General features: G+C 42.5%; 1 protein-coding gene across 1 annotated transcript in view; it reads right to left on the bottom strand.

Moving 5' to 3' along the window:
• The window catches only part of ADAMTS17 (ADAM metallopeptidase with thrombospondin type 1 motif 17), a 324,757-nt gene that overhangs the window by 53,020 nt on the left and 252,575 nt on the right, over positions 1-19,162 (bottom strand). Inside the window, exons 18-19 of the mRNA XM_072796801.1 lie at positions 16,268-16,427; positions 12,811-12,946 (exon numbers count right to left, since the gene is read on the bottom strand). Of these exons, the coding sequence (XP_072652902.1) occupies positions 12,811-12,946; positions 16,268-16,427 (296 nt within the window). The remainder of the gene's footprint in view (positions 1-12,810; positions 12,947-16,267; positions 16,428-19,162) is intronic.

Raw genomic sequence — 19,162 nt, 5'->3', positions numbered from 1 at the left:
GGTCCCAGGTCACCTCTGTTGTATTCAAGAGAAAGAGGTCTGAGTACTGAGTGTACTTTTCTAGTAGAGGTGTAGGGTCACCCTGTGCAGTTCACCTTGCAGGGTGGTGGCCCCTTGAGCCTTCTGCCAGGAGCATCTGTCTCTAGAAGCTCTAGGAAGGGGAGTTTTCAAGATCAAAATTCTCTTGGGGAAACAGCCCAATCATAGTGTTCTCATAGCAATTCACAGTGTACAGTGGCACATCAAAAGTGCAGTGGATAGGGACCATGCAATAATGAGCCCCATGTGGCTCTGTGTGACATATCATTTCCCCTTCTGATGTGACCATGAAGTTCTTCCTCCCTCTAAATTTGCCCTGAGGGATCCCTGGGTGGCGCAGCGGTTTGGTGCCTGCCTTTGGCCCAGGGCGTGATCCTGGAGACCCGGGATCGAGTCCCGCGTCGGGCTCCCAGTGTATGGAGCCTGCTTCTCCCTCTGCCTGTGTCTCTGCCTCTCTCTCTCTCTCTCTCTGTGTGACTATCATAAAAAAAATTTTTTTTTTGCCCTGAGCCCTGCTTTGGGAAGTGTTGCTGGGAGCAGCACCAATGTGTACATATGGCCAAGACCCAGCCAGCTGGCTGGTGGGAGGGTTTCAGGACTTGCTATCTCAAAGACTGAGAAGCGATGACACTCAGAGGCAAGACTTGTACTCTTACCTTAAGAGAATCATGAGCCCCCATGGAAGGGAATACCACAGCCAGGCTTGGAATGAAGGACACTGTGTCACATACTATTGCTAGGATCTGAACTGGCATTTGTGGCCTTGGCCGAAAAAAAGCCTGATATATTTCAACTGTGAACCCTTTCCTTTGACATTTGATGCTGTTCTCTAAGACCCTCTCAGGGAAGGTTCCAGTCAGAATGGGGGAAAGGGCCAGGTGTGACTTTATACTGCACTGACCCCCTCCACCCATTCTCCATCCTGCTCCCTCATGTGACCAACATCTACTTGCTCTCTGTATTCCACCAGGATGAAAACCTCTCTCCAAAAAGGACCCCATAACTCATTCCAACACAGTAAGTTAAAAAAAGGTAAAATTTCTTCCTTCCCAGGGCAATGAAATCCTTCATTCCATCCCTTCCTTGACACAATGGCCCCTTAACCTAACTGTGCAGGCATGCAGAGCTGGAAGGCCAGCTTCCTTGGAGTAGGAGAAACTGGTATGTCTTCTAGCTAACTCTCCCTGTTCTCAGGAAGCACAAGAATAATGCTGTATACCACAGGGACACCCTAAGCACTTGAGATATTTGTAAAAAGACTCATTTTCAAAAGTGCAATAAGGCTGAGCAAAGGCCAGGCATGCAGGCACACAGCATCACTTTCGGTGGTCAGAAATAAACTAAGTTCCATGGTGCTGCTTCTCACAGATACCTTTTAGAAGGCTTATAGATCCAGCCTATGTAGGGTCTTTCTAGAAAGGTGCAAGTGGTTTCTCAGGGACAGATGCAAAATGCCACCATAAGGCAGTAGTTGTTTAAACAATTTAATATGAATGCTGGGATATTTCCTGAGCATATGCATTACTCTAGTCTAGCAAGAACGATCCTGTCTTAAAAAAAAAAAAAAAAAAAAAAAAGAATGAAAAAAAAAATAAAAAGAATGATCCTGTCTTTGTATGAAGGAGGCCTGACCATAGCTTCTGTCAAGTTTCTTTCTTTTTTTTTAATTTTTACACCTTTACATTTTTACATCTCTGTGTATGATGTAATGATTTGATATCTGCTGTTTCAAAATGTTCATGGCAGGAAGTCGGGCTAACATCTGTCACTATGTGTGGCTATAGAACTTTTTCTTGTCATGAGAACTTTTAAGATTTACTCTCTTAACAACTTTAAGATATGTGATACAGTATTATTAACTGTATTAATAATGTGCCATGCTGTACATTATATCCCCAGGTACCCCAAGTGTGTACCTTTTGACTTCCTTTATACATTTCACCCACCCTTCCACCCCTGCCTCTAGCAAGCACCAATCTGATCTCTATAAACATGTTCTTTAGTTTTTGTTCTTGTTTTAGATTCCACATAGATGAGATCATACAGTATTTATCTCTCTGACTTATTTCATTTCACATAATGCTCTCAAGGTTCATCCATGTTGTTACGAATGGCAAGATTTCATTCTTTTTTTATAGCTGGTAATATTCCATTACATATATTTTTTCTGTATAGATTAATTTTTTAAATTTATTCATCTGCCAATGGAAGCTTAGGTTGTTTCCATATCTCAGCTATTCTAAATAATGCTGCAATGACCAGTGAGGTCCATATATCTTTTTGAGTGTTATCATTTTCTTTGGAAAAATACCTAGAAGTGAAATTGCTGGATCATACGTCACTTCTGGTTTTTTTTTTAGGAGCCTCCCTACTATGTTTTGTAGTGGCTGTACCAATTTACAGTCCTGCCAACAGTACGCAAGGGTCCCCTTTTCTCCGTATCCTCACCAACACTTTTTATTTGTCTTTTTGATAATCCCCATTCTAACAGGTGTAAGGTGATATCTCATTGTGGTTTATTTTTATTTTTAGATTTTAAAAAAATTTATTCAGAGAGAGAGAGGCAGAGACACAGACAGAGACACAGGCAGAGGGAGAAGCAGGCTCCATGCAGGGAGCCCGACATGGGACTTGATCCCGGGCCTCCAGGATCATACCCCGAGCTGCAGGCAGCGCTAAACCTCTGCGCCACCGGGGCTGCCCCTCATTGTGGTTTTGATTTGCATTTCCCCGGTAATTGGTGGGTGTTGAACATCTTTTAAAGTGCCTGTTGGTCATCTGTTTATCTTTGGAAAACTGTCTACTCAGATCCTCTGCCCATTTTTTAACAAGACTGTTCTTGCTATTGAGTTGTAGGAGCTCTTTATGTTTTGGATATTAACCTCTTATCAGAGATATGATTTGCAAATATCTTCCCCATTCAGTAGGTTGCCTTTTCATTTTTTGATGGTTTCCTTTGCTGTGCAGAAACTTTTTAGTTTAGTATAGTTCCACTTATTTATTTTTGCTTTTGTTGCTTTTGCTTTTGGTGTCAAATCCAAAAAATCATCACCAATACTGACTGTACATAGTTTGCTTAGCTGATGTTTTTTTTTTTTTCTACATTTATGGTTTCAGATCTTACGTTCCAGTCTTTACCCCATTTTGAGTTCTTTTTTGTATGTGTATAAGATTGTGGTAGTATGAACATCTTACCATTATTAATTCTTCCAATCCATTGTAATAGCATATCTTTCCATTTATTTGTGTCTTCTTCAGTGTCTTACAGTTTTCTGTATATTGGTCTTTTATCTCCTTAAATGTATTCCTAGGTATTTATCATTTTGATGCAATTGTAAATGAGATTTAAAAATTTTTTTTCTGATAGTTATTAGTATAGAAATGCAAGACTTTTGTATATTAATTGTGTATCCTGCAACTTTACTGAATTCATTTATTCAGTTTTTTTGATGGAGTCTTTAGGATTTTCTATATATAGTATCGTGTCATCAGCAAACAGTGACAGTTTTACTTCTTTTATAATTTGGATGCCTTTTATTTTTTTTCTTGAGTAATTTTGCTCTGGCTAGGATTTCCAATACTATGTTGAATAAAAGTAGGGGGAGTGGGCATCATTTTCTTATTCCTGATCTCAGAGAAAAAGCTTTCAGCTTTTTACCACTGAGTATGTCAAGATCTATTTTAATTGTCTCAACAGTATGTAAGGTTTGCTCATTCATTTCCTAGTGTGTTTGGGGAATGGCAGCTATGCTGGGTATACACCTTGCTAGAAAGCTCTCCAGAGGAAAGGCATGGAGGATACAGGGAGGCTTGGGAGACAGCCAAGTTTGGTTGAATAAACCCATCAAATTCTCTGTCCTAAGAATCCTAAGAATACAATTGTTCATAGTATTCCTTTACAACCTCTTTCATTTCTAATTTTAGTTGTTTGAGTCTTCTCTCATTTTTTCTTGGTTGATATAGCTAAATAGCATTTTTTTTTGTTCTCTTCATATATGATCAACATTTGTTTTTACTGATTTTTCTCTATTGCTTTCTTATTCTTTATTACAAATTTCCCCCTAAGCCATAAAATTTCCCCTAAGGACTGCTTTGGTTGCAATGTCTAACTTTGATATGTTAAACCCTCATTTTCATTCATCTGAAAGTATCTTCTAGATTGTCTTAAGATTTCTCTTTGATCCAACTGTTATTTAGGAAGTGTGTGTGTGTGTGTGTGTGTGTGTGTGTGTGTGTTAATTTCCATCACTGTAAATTTCTGTTGTTGATTTCTAATTTTATTCCATTAAGCTCAGAGAATATAGTTTGCATTATTTCAGTCCTTTTACATTCATTGAGGCTTATTTAATGGCCTAGATGATGGTCTATCCTGGGGAATGTTTCACACATACATAAGAAGAATGTATATTCTGCTTTTATTGGGTAGAGGGCTCTGTAGCTATCTCTGAGGTCAAGTAAATTTATGGTATTGCCCAAGTCTTAAGCTTCCTTGTTGATTTTTCTAGTTAAAAAAATCCATTATTGAAAATTGAGCATTAAAGTCTCTGTGATGATTGAACTACTTTTCTCTTCATACTATATATTCTAGGGCTCTGTTATTAGGTACATACATGTTTATGTAATTGTTATTTCTTTGATGGACTGTCCTATTATTATAAAATATTCCTTTTTATCACTAGCAATTTTTTTCTTTTAAAATCTATTTTATCTGGTATTTGTATAGATAATTCCAATTTTTTATGTTTTCTTATTGCATGAAACATTTTTTCCCATCATTTACTTTTGAATGTCTTCTTTTTTTAATAGAGAGAGGATGCATGCACAAACACATATGAACGGGTGTGGGGAGGAGCAGAGGTAGAGGGAGAAAGAATCTTAAGAGAATCTCCATGCTGGGCATGGAGCCTGATGTAGGGCTTGATCTCAAGACCCTGAGATCATGACCTGAGCCAATATGAAGAGTCAGATGCTTAACCAACCGAGCCACCCAAGCACCCCAGGAATCTGAGTGTATTTATATATAAATGTGCACCTATACGGAGAAAAGAATAACACTTTCTAGTCAAAATCACTCCTATCTGTGCACTATTCATTCCTATAAGAGAGCCAGCCAGCACAGGGCTCTGCCAGCAGTGACCTTCATTAGCCTCCAGGGTGAAGGGGCTAATAGGCTAATACTCTGGGAAGCTGCCACCAAACATACCCCAAGCTCAGTTCTGAAATATCCCTAGAGATTCTATAAGTCAGGAATACTTCATTGTCCATCCCCACTGTAAAGCCATTCCTTCTTGATCTAATAGTCCTCCCCACCCAGAACCTGGAGAATACATATTTCCCCTTCATTTCCAAAAGATCACTATGATCTTGGTTATACTTGTTTTTATCCCTCAGACTGAGTTTCAACTTTTCCATTTACTTTTCATTTTTTGTAATTGTGACATAAAAATCGAATACAAACACTAAGTGCCCAATGCTCTTTATACTTTATGACTCAGAAAAGTCAGAAAGACAGAAGGGTCTCTTAATGGATCTCAGGGTCTACAAGCAAAGCATTTCTCGACAGGAGAAATCTGTTACCTGTGAAACTGGTATCTGGGGATTCTCTTGTCCTCTATAATGATCAAAGTTGGGGCGGGGGAGTTCAAATGGTTGAAGGGTTAAGTATGGCAGAAAAGAAGAAAACAGAATTTTCAAATTCAAAACAACACTCTGAAATGCTTTCTCTTTCTCCATCTGGAATGTTTCCTAACTTAAACAAGTCACTAAAGGTTTCAAAACTTTCCCATTTAATTTAAATATGAGCGAAGTTCTGGAATTTGAGTAGTGCTGGAAAAAAGATCTGGAATCCAACTAAATTTCTCCTCACTACTCCTATCCCATTGATAAGGCACATAATAGACCAATAATGCTATTTGTCATCTTCCCCTCTCAGGCACTAATTTCTTTATGGCTAGTGGGGTGCCCCTCATCCCAGATCTGGGGCCATATGTCCAAGTGTCTGAAGACTGGGCCAAGCCCAAAAGAGAGGAACCTTACTCTGGAGATCCCCAGTCTATCACTGTTGACTTGTAGGACATACCACCTTAGGCCTTGCCCTCCTGCCAGGAGAGCATTCCAGCAATGGATTCCTGTTCTGCCAGAGGAGGCAGGTAGTACCAAAGGTGGCCTCCTCCAGCCTCTTGCATCTAGGGCCTGGTAGACAGAGGTGTGGCAATTAGATTTACCTATTTTATTTTCAAGGAAAGCATGAAATTGAAAAGCTTTAAGTTTTAGACTAACTAGAAATGGATGAAACAATGGCATCTTTTCAGATTTTGGCTGTACCTAGAGATCATATGTTCTAGGTTTCATTCTTAAGTCATGATCTCACACACACACACACACACACACACACACACGCACACACACACACAGAACATGCTTTAATAAAAACATGAGGGATTCCATTCCATTTTAATGCAAACAAGGCACACCTGGTTAAGATAATGAACAAAGAAGACAAATTTAAAATCCAAATATACTTCCTTACAGATGACTATTCAATTCAATTGGCACTACAATATTAAATATTCTTTTATAAATCACTCTAATTCAATGTATAGTACAGTATGTACTGCCTGGAAAGAAATTCAAATCATAAATACAATGGGAAACATCTAATAGCTTGGAATGGCCTTTTCAAGTAGCCAATAAGCTCTAAGAGACTGCAAGAATATTAAATCTGGTTCCAGAATGAGCCCATCTCCCTGTCATTCCCCACCTCCATGCTCCAGCATTATCCAGGACTGGGTCTTAAGGAGCTGGCACACAGTGTTACTCTTTGGATGCCAAATGATGGTGGGGCCTCTTCCCTGTAGACTGTGGTCAGCAAGGTGAAGGCTGCTGGCCACAGTCATAACAGCTGAGCTGATCTGTGATTTCTGCCTCTCCTGCCAATGTTGGAGCCAGGTTTGCTGATGTGTTTGTATTGGTGTGCAAGATGCTGGAGAGAGGCCATCTGTCCTGTGTGTCAGATTCCAGATTCCATATGGTTATGGCAGGGCTTGGGAGAAGTATCCACAGAGCTAGGGGCAGGATTAGAATAAAGAGGTGCTAATGGTGTGCAGTTGGGAAGGTAAAGGAAACTGTCGGGAACTTGATGGAAAAAGAGGGTTGAAGAAAATTAAAAGGAGATCAGGGGAAATAAAGAAAAATATGAGGGAAAAGACAAACATGGCTGTTGTTTTAAAGGTCAAAGGGTAACAATAATATAGAAAGGCTCTTTTGCCTTGCCGTATTCAACAGTGAATTGCATTCTGGCTTCTTCAATAAAATTTACACCATTGCGCTCTTGGGTTCTCCTTCCAAGTTACAGGCTCTGTCTTCTAGGCATGCCCACCCCACCAGGAGCAGCCATTTATCCCCCAGACCCTACACATCTCCATGCCCACCCCCTTTATCAATGTTTAGGTTTCACTCATAGATTAAATCTCTTTCTGATTATCTAGCAGGAATTTTCTCAGGCCAATCTCCTCACTTTTCTTCACCTACTAGCCTAAGCCCATATAACTATATGTTCTAAAGAAAGACTCAGGTCAACTAGGTCATGCTATGCAATAATCCAAGTTTTATTGTTCAAATATATGTATGTGCACATATACATATGCATATATATACCTTTACGTGATACATGCATATTGTGTATATATATGTGTATATACATACGTATGTGTTTGTCTATGTGTTTAAACATAAATAAATACAACCAAGACTTGATCTACCAGATCACACATTTCTTCAGCCAAACAATACTCTTTGATGACCCATGATACTTCATTTTCATGTGTTCACTTTAAGAAACAGTATGAGGTCAGGTGGTAAAAGATAAACAACTAAACAAGCAACAAACAAAACCAGACTAGAGAGGCAACTAAGCATTTCTTTTTCCCCTTGGCTCTGAGACAAATTTCAGGTGCTGTCTTCTATAAATTTCATTTTATCCTCTGCTTTTAGAAATTCCACTCATCTTTTAAGACTGATTAGTATGATTTTACAGAGTCAGGGAGGGTATGGAAGGATGTGGGTCAAGAAGGAAAAGCAGATGATCCAGAAAGGTAGGTCAGAAAGGAGGGGAGGGAGAAAGCTGGTATCTATCAATTTTCATGAGAGCAAAGACCTTGCATGTCTTTCTCACCTCTAAATACCTTGGTAGCCAGAACAGGGCCTGGTGAACGGGAAAGTACATGTTGGATGAAGGATATCACTGATGTTATGCTGTGTGCTCAGAGTCATGCTAGATGCTTTTAAAAAGAGTAATGGGGGGAGCCTGGGTGGCTCAGCGGTTGAGTGTCTGCCTTCGGCTCAGGTCATGATCCCAGGGTCCTGGGATTGAGTCCCTTATCAGGTTCCCTGCAGGAGCCTGCTTCTCCCTCTGTCTGTGTCTCTGCCTCTCTGTGTGTTTCTCATGAATAAATAAATAAAATCTTAAAAATAAATAAATAAAACGGGTAGTGGACAACTGGACAATAAAAAGTAACTCAGTTTAATGACATGTGCTTCTTTGTATAAGAGTGTACATTTCCTGAGGTAGTACCTTTAGAGCTTGGGCTTGTGCTGAGATTGTGGTTCCAACATCTCTGAGGGGGCAGCCTGGGTGGCGCAGTGGTTTAATGCCGCCTGCAGCCCAGAGCGTGATCCTGGGGACCCTAGATTGAGTCCCGCGTCAGGCTCTCTGTGTGATGCCTGCTTCTCCCCCTGCCTGTGTCTCTGCCTCTCTCTCTGTATAGATGAATAAATGAAAAATCTTAAAAAAAAAAAAAAAGTCCAACATCTCTGAGGGTAAGACAAGGGTAAGTGATAATTTAAGGCAGGACCAGCAAAGGATGGCTCATGGGCCAAGTCTGGCCTACAGACTGTTTTTGTGCAATGGGGGAGTTAAAAATGGTTTTTACATTTTAAAAAAGGGTTATAAACAAAACAAAGAGAAACAGACATCAGAAACCATATGCGGCCTGTAAAACCCAACATACTTATTATCTAGCCCTTTACAGAGAAGGTTTGCTGACCCTTATTCTAAGGAGACACTGAGAATGTGCTTCTGAACTTACTTGCAGTCTAAAATGTGTTTGGATTGAACCTGTGTTCAACCATGGTTAAGACTGCAGACCTGTGGTCTGTCAGAATGCTCTGTGAGCAATCTGGAGTTCCCCCTCCGTCCCCCACCCTCACACTCAGTAGTCTTCATCGAAGCTTAGAGACGCTCTGTAGTACTGCTTTGAAGAGTTTGTACCTTTGTGGTTTTATTTTATTTTTAAAAGATTTTATTTATTTATTTATTTATTCATTCATTCATTCATTCATTCATTCATTCATGAGACACAGAGAGAGAGAGGCAGAGACATAGGCAGAGGGAGAAGCAGACCCCCCTTGGGGAGCCTGATGTGGGACTCCATCCCAGGACCCCAGGATCATTACCTAAGCCAAAGGCAGACGCTCAAACACTGAGCCACCCAGGTGTCCCAATACCTTTGTTAATTCATGCTTGGTGATGTGACTTTTTTGGAGGTGTTTTCTTACACGATTTTCTGTGTAGTTCTACAGTGCAACAAAGTCCCCATCTAGAAAAATCCATGTGTGGCAAAATCATAAAGCTGCTGCTTTGTCCTACATGGTATAATAATTAGAGAGCTTTGTCATGGAGCTTTAAATTCATCTGGAATTGAGTGAACTCCTCAAGATGTGACCTAATCACCTCTCATCTGTCTTTCACTAAACCTGGGAGACTTTTGGTCATTGTCTCTGATTATTTTCTGCTCTATTCTTCCCTTGCTCCTCTTCTCCAACTCTAATTACACTTATGTTAGAATGTTGGATATTATCCCACAGATCACTGAGTCTCTGTCATTGTCAACAATCTCTTTTTTCCATTTTCCAGACTGGATCATTTCTATTCTTCTACTTTCAAATTGGTCTTTTCTTCATCATCTGCTCTTAGGCCTATTTTTTAAAAAATTTCATATACTATGTTTTTTGGTCCTAAAATTTGGTTCATTTTTAGAGTGTTTCTTTTTTGTGCGTAGATTTCCTATGTGTTCATTGATTGTGATTATATTTTTTCTATGTCTTTGAGAATAATTATAATAGCTGCTTCAAAATTCTTGTCTGCTAATCTCAATACATGTGTCATTTTAGAGTCAGTTTCCATTAATGTATGGGTCACATTTCTCTGTTTTTTTTTTCTTATGTCTTTGACTGTATCCTGAACATTGTGAGTGCTATGTTAACCTATAGCAGTGCCATTCAATAGAATTAAGATGTGGGCCACATATGTAATTCTAATTTTCTACTACCCATATTAAAGATTAAAAAGAAACTGGTGAATTTAATTGTAATAACATATTGCATTTGACCTGGTAAGTTCAAAGCATAGTTATTCCAACATGTAATCAGTATTAAATATCACTAAGATATTTTATAATCTCTTTCTGTACTAAATCTTTGAAATCAGGAGTATATTTTTACTTTTATAGCACATCTCAGTTTGGACTAGCTAGTGGCTACCAAATACTGTACATGATCAGCATAGTTAAGAGTACTATTAGTGAAGAATATTGAGGGTTGGTCCAATAAAAGCAACTCCATCATTATGGAATCCTGGGTCGTTTTTAAACTTTATTCCTTAATCCATTCCTTGGGCCTACTGTGGTGTGAGGGAGGGCAGAGTGCACTCTTCCCCATCATATATGTGTCTTGATTCAATTAGCTCAACTCTGATTTCATGTTTTATGTTATTTGGTTTATGTCCATAACTTAAATATTTGGACACTAAGATAGTTTTAAAACATAAACAATTTGAAAATATGATTCTTGAATGGATCCCTAAGGTCTTTCTTGCTCAGTCATGCAAGAGAACATGCTGACCTCCCCTCTTCTAGATTCACTCATCCTACTTTCTAATATGTTACAGAGCTGGGCTGTTTTATCTTTGAATATTCACAGTGGCAAGACCTTCCTTCTTTGACCCCAGGTGTGTGTGGTTGACCCATTCATCAATTCATGAGACTGTGGGCTGGCCGCTCATAGCCAAGATGTTCAAGAAGGCTTCCTAAAGTGAGCTGTTCCTCATAGCCTTCAATGTTAGGGTAGCATCTTATTCTTTTGATTAAACTGAAGTATAATTAATATATAGCATTATATTAGTTTCACATGTACAACATAATGATTAAGTAATTTTATATATTACTCAATGTTCACCACATTAAGTGTACCCATCATCTGTCTTCAAACAACACTGCTACCATCTTATTGACTATATTCCCTATGCTGTCTCTCTCATCTCCATGACTTATTTATTTTGTGACTGAAAGATACACTCTTAACCCCCTTCACACATTTCACCCATCCTCCCACCCACCTTCATTATTATTTTGCTAAGGACCACATACAACTAATGAAATAAGTCTTGCTTCTTGCTTTTCTATTTTCCTTCTCCTACTCACATTTTACCAATCTTTTAATTTTTATTTATTTTTTATTTTTCTAAGGATTTTACTTATTTATTCATGAGAGACACAGAGAGAGGGAGGGGCAGAGACATAGGCAGAAGGAGAAGCAGGCTCCATGTAGGGATCCCAATGTGGGACTCGATCCCGGGACTCCAGGATCACGCCCTGAGCCAAAGGCAGATGCTTAACCACTGAACCACCCACATTTTACCAATTTGACAAAGCAAAGAGGGTTGGCACAAAAACCATGTGCTTTGTGAAACTTTTGCACCAGGCAAGAGGCCTGAGTTGAGCTTAAATGCCAGTCCAAAGTCCAGCTTCTCTATAAAAGAAAACTAGGCACAGAACCACAAAACAAAAACCATGCACCTCAACTAGGAGCAGAACGGGAGGCCAGAGGTGATATTACATGCTCAAACAATCACAGTATAATGCAAAGTCTCACTAAAATGACTGGAAATAAGAAAGCTTAACTGACGAGCAATCTTCACACAATTCATCTTGGTTGACAACCCAAGAAAATTCACTTCAGAACACAAGTGACAGGGCCAAGGAAGCTGGGGTTAGGAACAGAAATTCTGGTGGATTCCAAGCAATGAACACCCAAATCCATGCTCACAGGTGTTAGTTTCAGCTGCCAAAACCAACCGATCACAAACACTAACCTGTGTGCCTTACTCATGGATGCTTACATTCTGACTGAATTTTCCTTTTCTTTTTTTAAGATTTTATTTACTTATTCATGAGAATACACAGAGAGGAGAGAGAGGGAGAGGGAGAGGGAGAGGGAGAGAGGGAGAGAGAGAGAGAGAGAGAGAGAGAGTGAGTCAGAGACACAGGCAGAGGGAGAAGCAGGCCCCACGTAGGGAGCCTGACGTGGGACTTGATCCTGGGTCTCCAGGATCATGCCCTGGGCTGAAGGCGGCGCTAAACCACTGAGCTACCCGGACTGCCCTAAGTTTCCTTTTCTTCCAAGACAAAATAACCTGGGGGAGCCTACATGTACCAGTTGAAAGTATGTGATTTTTTTTTTTTTTTTTTTTTTACTCCATGAGATGTTCTTAGTGGCCTGCTAAAAATGCCTTCCAGGTAGGACTGTACAGTTTTTCAGACTTCTGGCTTAGTAGCCAGATATTCAGTACTTTGAGCAAGCAGAAGTCACTTAGCAACAACAAGAGAACATGGCATAGAGAGGTACTGTGGTATTAACTGTGTATCACTGCCCCCCACTCATGGGGGTTTCTGCCCCGACCCTGGAGGGTCCAAGCTTGAGAACAGAGCTCCTTACCTTGACTGGCATGGATGTGAGTTGCATCTTCGGACCTGGGGCTCTGGGCGGCTTGCTTGAGGACAGTCACTGTCATTCACCAGCGTTGTGGTCTTATTAACAATCCGTGTGCAGGACACAATGGTTCTCCGTTCCCCTGGAAACCAAACCACAGGCAACTGAGATGCTGTGACTACACACACCTGGAAAGGCCATTCACTGATGCAGATGGAGGAGCATTCAGGTGCCTCTTTTGATCAGTTTTTCATGTGAAGTGACTGTTATAATGCTTTATTGGTTGTTGGAGAAAAAGAACTATAATGTTAAGGATGAGGGTGTGTAAGACATGGCAGGGGCAGCATGGGGCAGGAGGAAGATTTTAGAACAGGATCAGAAAAAGACACCACAGATTAAGTACGTTCTTGGACAGCTTGGGATTCACTGAGGCCAAAGTTATGATTTGGGTCTTTAATTTCCAGCAAAGATTGCCAATCTCTTTATCTTTTCCTTTGATATTTAAAGTCTACAGAGGTTTGGTCTTGATTAATACTCTCACCAGAGAACACGGCTACCTATTACAGAATCACTACTTGCTGGAGAGAAGTGAGAAGCAGGGAGTTTGGTCTAAAGGACACCCAGATGCAATGAAACGCCGGGACACCTGCACCCCGATGTTTCTAGCAGCAATGTCCACAATAGCCAAACCGTGGAAGGAGCCTCGGTGTCCATTGATAGATGAATGGATAAAGAAGATGAGGTTTATGTATACAATGGAATATTACTCAGCCATTAGAAACGACAAATACCCACCATTTGCTTCGACGTGGATGGAACTGGAGGGTATTATGCTGAGTGAAGTAGGTCAATCGGAGAGGGACAAACATTGTATGTTCTCATACATTTGGGGAATATAAATAATAGTGAAAGGGAATATAAGGGAAGGGAGAAGAAATGTGTGGGAAATATCAGAAAGGGAGACAGAACATAAAGACTCCTAACTCTGGGAAACGAACTAGGGGTGGTGGAAGGGGAGGAGTGCGGGGGGGTGAGGGTGAGTGGGTGACGGGCACTGAGGGGGACACTTGACGGGATGAGCACTGGGTGTTATTCTGTATGTTGGTAAATTGAACACCAATAAAAATTATTTTATTAAAAAATATATATATATAAAAAAATTAAAAAAAAGAAAACTAACAAAAAAAAAAAAAAATAAAGGACACCCAGACCTGCATCATCCAAGTGGGCAGTCTAGAACCAATTTGAGAATTTATTTAGCTGGCCAACTGCTACATGTCCTAAGCATCACCTGCATTTGAGGACCTCACTATCTGGTTACCCCAGATGGGTGTGGCCATTCTCTGGGTATACCCAAAACATTTTACACACAGCTTGGTCATGACTTTGCCATGGAGGTGGATGGTTAGGAGCTAGGAGGGTGGCTTCTGGAGCCAGGCTGTCTGAGTTCAAACTTGGCTCCATCACCAGCACAGTGATGACAGTATCGACAGCTAGCTGCCATGATTCTGTGCCTCAGTTTCCTCAACCAGGCTGATTTGCTTAACCTCCCTGTGCCTTAGGGTAATACACAACAGAGCCTAGTAGGGGGTTAACATTTCATATTAGCTATATTCTGTTTTTATTATTATTTGGGAAGTATGGCAATACAAGATCAAGAGGATGTCAGGCACAGCTCTTTGAAGCCAAGTTTCCTCATTCAGTCTGTCCCCTGGAGAGTTTGTCCTTTAGGGATACCTCAAAAGTGTGGAGTCCTGAACTATGCTGTCAGCTCTTACTGCCTGCAGCTGCAGCTTTATATGAGTCTAAGAAGCACAGGGCCACCTCAAGCCACACTTCAGCTTTGGCTGCAGGTCTGACAATGGTGAGCTATTGGTTGTCACCTGACAACATGGGAATCCTTGGTGTCACAAAGGAATGCCACTGGGCTGACAGTGACAGCAGCAGAACAGCAGCCTCCCTGCCCCCACCCCCAGCTGAGGGGAGCCTGCTAACTGTGCCATCTGGGCCATGCTTAGTTTTTAGCAAGTTGCCCGAGAGGAAAAGTCTGGCAGTCAGGAATATGGGAGTTGCTAGATTTGGAGGTTGGATGGCTAGTGGCACAGGAGGACAGCTGAAGGACAGGGGGGCTCTCAGGGAGAAGTATAAAATGGGACAACAACAGGGCTGATGGGGGATCCTGAGGCTATACCAGCTGCCAGGGACGCTTGAGGAACGGGCAGAGAACAAGCAGCAAGGGCAGTTAGCCAAGACATGCAGGAGAGGGAAGGAAAGGAATTCACAGGTGACCCTGGCAGTATCTGAAGGCCGAATCACGTTACAGCAGTAATTCCTACCCATTAGCAATGGGACGATTCACTTAAATGGTAAACAATCCTCTACATATTGGATATGTGACAAATATCACCTTGACAGTCAACAACCACATAGAAATGGGTATTGGTTGGGCCATGCCACACTCTCTGGGTTGGCATTCCAGAGTCTGGGTGAACCTTCCATCCTAACTCTGTTCCCACCAGAACCCACCCATCCTGCGTCCCATGTCCCACACCTAGCTGTGTGTCCTGTCAGGGTGACAAAGGGCTGTCCCAAAGGGCTTCTAAGAGTTCAGAATGGCTTCCTACCACTCCCCCTAAGTCCTCTAAATCTCCCAGTAATGAATACAGTGCTTTTTTCTGATACTGATTTTTATAGTATAGCAGTTTCCTCTCTGCAGTGGGCATACGGGCTGATCACTCTATTTTAGAGGTGAGGAAATTTTGGTATAGATCATGTGAGTCATTTGCTAAAAATATGACAGGAAATCACGAAGCCAGGACTCATGCTTGGAATGTTTCACCAGGCTTGTGGGGCTCTCTTTCTTTCCATGGCATCTTGTAGTGGGGTACCTGTGGCAGAGACATCTGGTGGCCCTCCACCAAACAATAACAGGTGAAGGTCTATTCTGTTCATTCCCAGGTCACTCCCCATCACACCTGTGATGTACCTGTACAGTGGCCAGACCTCCACTCAGGGCAGAATCCAAGGGCCCTGAGCTGTAGGCAAAGCAGCTGTGTGGCCACAGCTCCAACAAGTAGGAGTTTGGAAGTCTGCATGAGTATTTTGCAGGGGGAATTGCAGTGGGGCAGGGGGCGGGTGTGTGTGTATGCCTAGGTGGCTTGGTCAGTTAAGTGTCTGCCTTGGGCTCAGGTCATGATCTCAGGGTCCTGGGATTGAGGCTCGCATCAGGCTCCCTGCTCAGTGGGGGAGTTTGCTTCTCCCTCTCCCTCTTCACACCCACCCCCCTCCCAACTCCTGTTCTCTTTCTCAAATAAATAAATGAAATCTTAAAAAAAAATTGCAGTGGGGTGTTAAGTTCCTGTGGAGAGACAGGTGGCATGGCCAGCCTTTCCAATGCCCTGGGAAGAGCGTCTTCCCTTGGCAAGACCCCGCACCCAATGGGTCTCCGACCTCGGATGCTCACCTCCTCCACACTGCACACTGCACCCTTCCCAGCCACTGTGGGTCCAGATGAACAAAGAGTCCTGGGGTTTTTCTGGTTCACTTTGATTTTCAGCAGTGTGGTTGACAGGAACAGTGTACTCGTAATGGATTCCATAATTCTGGTCATGAAATAACAGCACCTGGATCAGCAGTAAAATCAAAGGCCAGTTTGAAATGGAGTGGAAGCTTACAGGCTTGCTGAATTGGCAAGCTAAGCTGCACCGTGGCGGTCTCTCTAGCAGGGTCACCAGGTCTTCTCTGGGTTTCAAAACAGGCTTGGTCTAGGGGCCTTCCCTTATTTCACTCTTGGGTTCCTCAGATACTCAGCTCAGGGGCAGGAGTCTATGTGAACCCTCAGCAGGGAGCTCTGCTCTTTCCCGCCTGAGAGAGGACCAGTTTAGATGAGGGAGGACTCTGTGGGTGGTGAGGGGCGGGGGAGGGGGAGCGGGGAGCAAATTTCTGGGCTCTCACTGCACTTTCCAGAGAGAGCTGCTCCAATTCCGAGAAAATAACCTGTTCCCACATCCTCGGCCAGGGAGCTGCCCTTGTGGGCGAAGAGGACACAAACATGCTGCTTTTACCTAAAAAGGCATCTGAACAGGTGGGGTTATTTTACTCCTTTGAAAATGAACATAACTCTTCAGGCCCCTAGCATCAGCCATTGCTACATGGAAGACAGGCTCAAGGGCAAACACAGCCCACCATACAGGGATCTGGGGGACTTTTGCTGAGGAGTCTTGAGATGCATGAGCCTTCTTGCTGCTGCAGCGGCTATGATGTTGATGCCCTGAGGGTGGCAGAGGCCTGGATCAAGGCATAAAGCTGAGAGTGAAGGGGTGGGGAGCTATCTTGCAGCTTGGGGACCTTTGGGTTTGAAGTCCTGGTGAGTGAGCAGATGGATGGATCTGCACTCTGTTTGGTAATGCATTTACAAGCCCTGTAAGGACAGAGGTGCTCTCCCAGCTTTATTTCTCTAAGTGTAATGGTGCAAAATCAGCCCTCTGATGGGAGCCTGGGTGGAGGTGCTGTGTTCTTAGACTAGACTTGGGACCAGTGGGCACTCCTGGGTTAAGGCAGCCGTCAAGTTCACTTCCAGGCCTGGAGATGCAGCAGGCAACTACAGGCAGCATGTGCTCCACCTGCCTTGACCTGGGGAGGCCCCCATGCTGCTCCCGAGAATCTCCCAGTGCTCCAACTCAAGCCAAGGGCTTGAGTTGCAGGGTGGGGGTGAGGTGCTCAGAGCTGCCTGAAGTACATAAACATCCACTTCTCTAAGAAACAGACTTGTAGTATAACACATTTGGAAAAATGCCTCCAGTTAAAAAAAAAAAAACCCTCTTTAACAGATCTTTATTATCTCAGTATGGGAAGAAGACTGGTGAATCAAGAATCCATATGAAACCAATTTCATGCAATTTTGCAGCCATGTATAATTTGTGTGTGTGAGTGTATAATTGGTTTCAAATGCAGGTCCCCATGGCTCCATGCGTTCTCCTGACCCTGCAAGCCATGTAGGCACCCCAGTTTGGGGACAATAAGCTTCTATTTAGAGGCAGAGAGGCACCTCTCATTTCTAGACTTAAGACCTTGAAGTAACCACATTTCAAGAGAGACAAGTGGTTAATATCAAAGAGGGTCAGAACTTCAGCTGAGTTTTGTTTATCAGGCATGGTATGAATGAATCCAGGCCCTGCATTTGCTTTAATGGGCTGACGATTCCCTCACAGTTTATGAAAGCTTTGGGCAAAAAAGGCAAATACACCCATCTTAGGATTTGCCAGAGAAACCAGATTCATGCACTCACACGTGACACTGCTACATGGCTTTTATCTTGTCACATGCTTCCTCTTTTAACCCCTTTTAAACCAGGATGGATTTGTTCTAAAGCCATAGAACATAATCTAATCACAGAGGAGTGGCTTAGGTATGGGTTCTTGGGTCCCAGAAATCAAACTTGCAAGGCTACATCTGCCGCAGACTTAGTGGGCCGAATGTGGCATTGACAGGTTTCTGGATGGTTGAAGTCATGCATGGGAACTGGTTCACTTTGCTCTCTCATCAGAGGTTATAGTGGGGGTAGGGCCATCATGCATGATAGTGGCCTGGCTGCCAGTGCTCACAGGCAGAGCTGGTCTTCTCAGGAGATTCCCTGAAAAGTGGTCAGCAACTCTTCTGGGTGTCACCTAACCTAGGATGGCTGCAGGTTGCCAGAGACCACAAATTAATGGAGAAAAAAAAATTTCCAAGGGGAGATTTTGGCAAGCATGGAGGACAAAATGTGCTTTGATTACAGATGCACAAACTGCCATAGAACCTATTCTTTGGAATGAGATGTGGAATCAATAATTATGAGCTATCAGAAGTTAGCCATGAGAACTCCTGGGCCTTAAGAAGGTGTGGTGTTCCTTTCTCTGCAAAGCTTTAATACTCATTAAAATCACCCATGTTAAAGTGGTTTGCATGGTGTCCCCCCACCTGAGACAAGGGGTAAGATAAGGTGCCCCAACTTGGCCTGCCTGCATGGGTTTTGTGCAACTACCCAGGGAGTAAATTTTCCTGTAGAACCCAGTTCTCCTTTTCCTGATTCCCAAATGCTTGGTGCAAAGCCGAGTCTGGAAAAGTTGAGTGATGCTGGTTTGGAATCAGAGTCAACGGTTCATTTCCAAAAGGTAGTTTCCAGTGTGGATACACAGAGTGTGGGGTGGATCTGTGCCATCTGATATAAAAACACAGACTCTGAGTGAGGCTGTCTGCTTAATGGGGCCAAGTCTCCCTGGCTGCCACATGGCCAAGTATTTCCTTCCTGGAGGTGGTTCCTTTTGAAAAAGATGGGAGCTCTGCCCTCTTCGCTCTTCTGCCAGGGTGAAGTCTGGGG

This window comes from Canis lupus, chromosome 2, assembly GCF_048164855.1.
Source record: "Canis lupus baileyi chromosome 2, mCanLup2.hap1, whole genome shotgun sequence".
NCBI lineage: Eukaryota > Metazoa > Chordata > Mammalia > Carnivora > Canidae > Canis > Canis lupus.
This window is presented reverse-complemented; position numbering and strand designations above follow the sequence as displayed.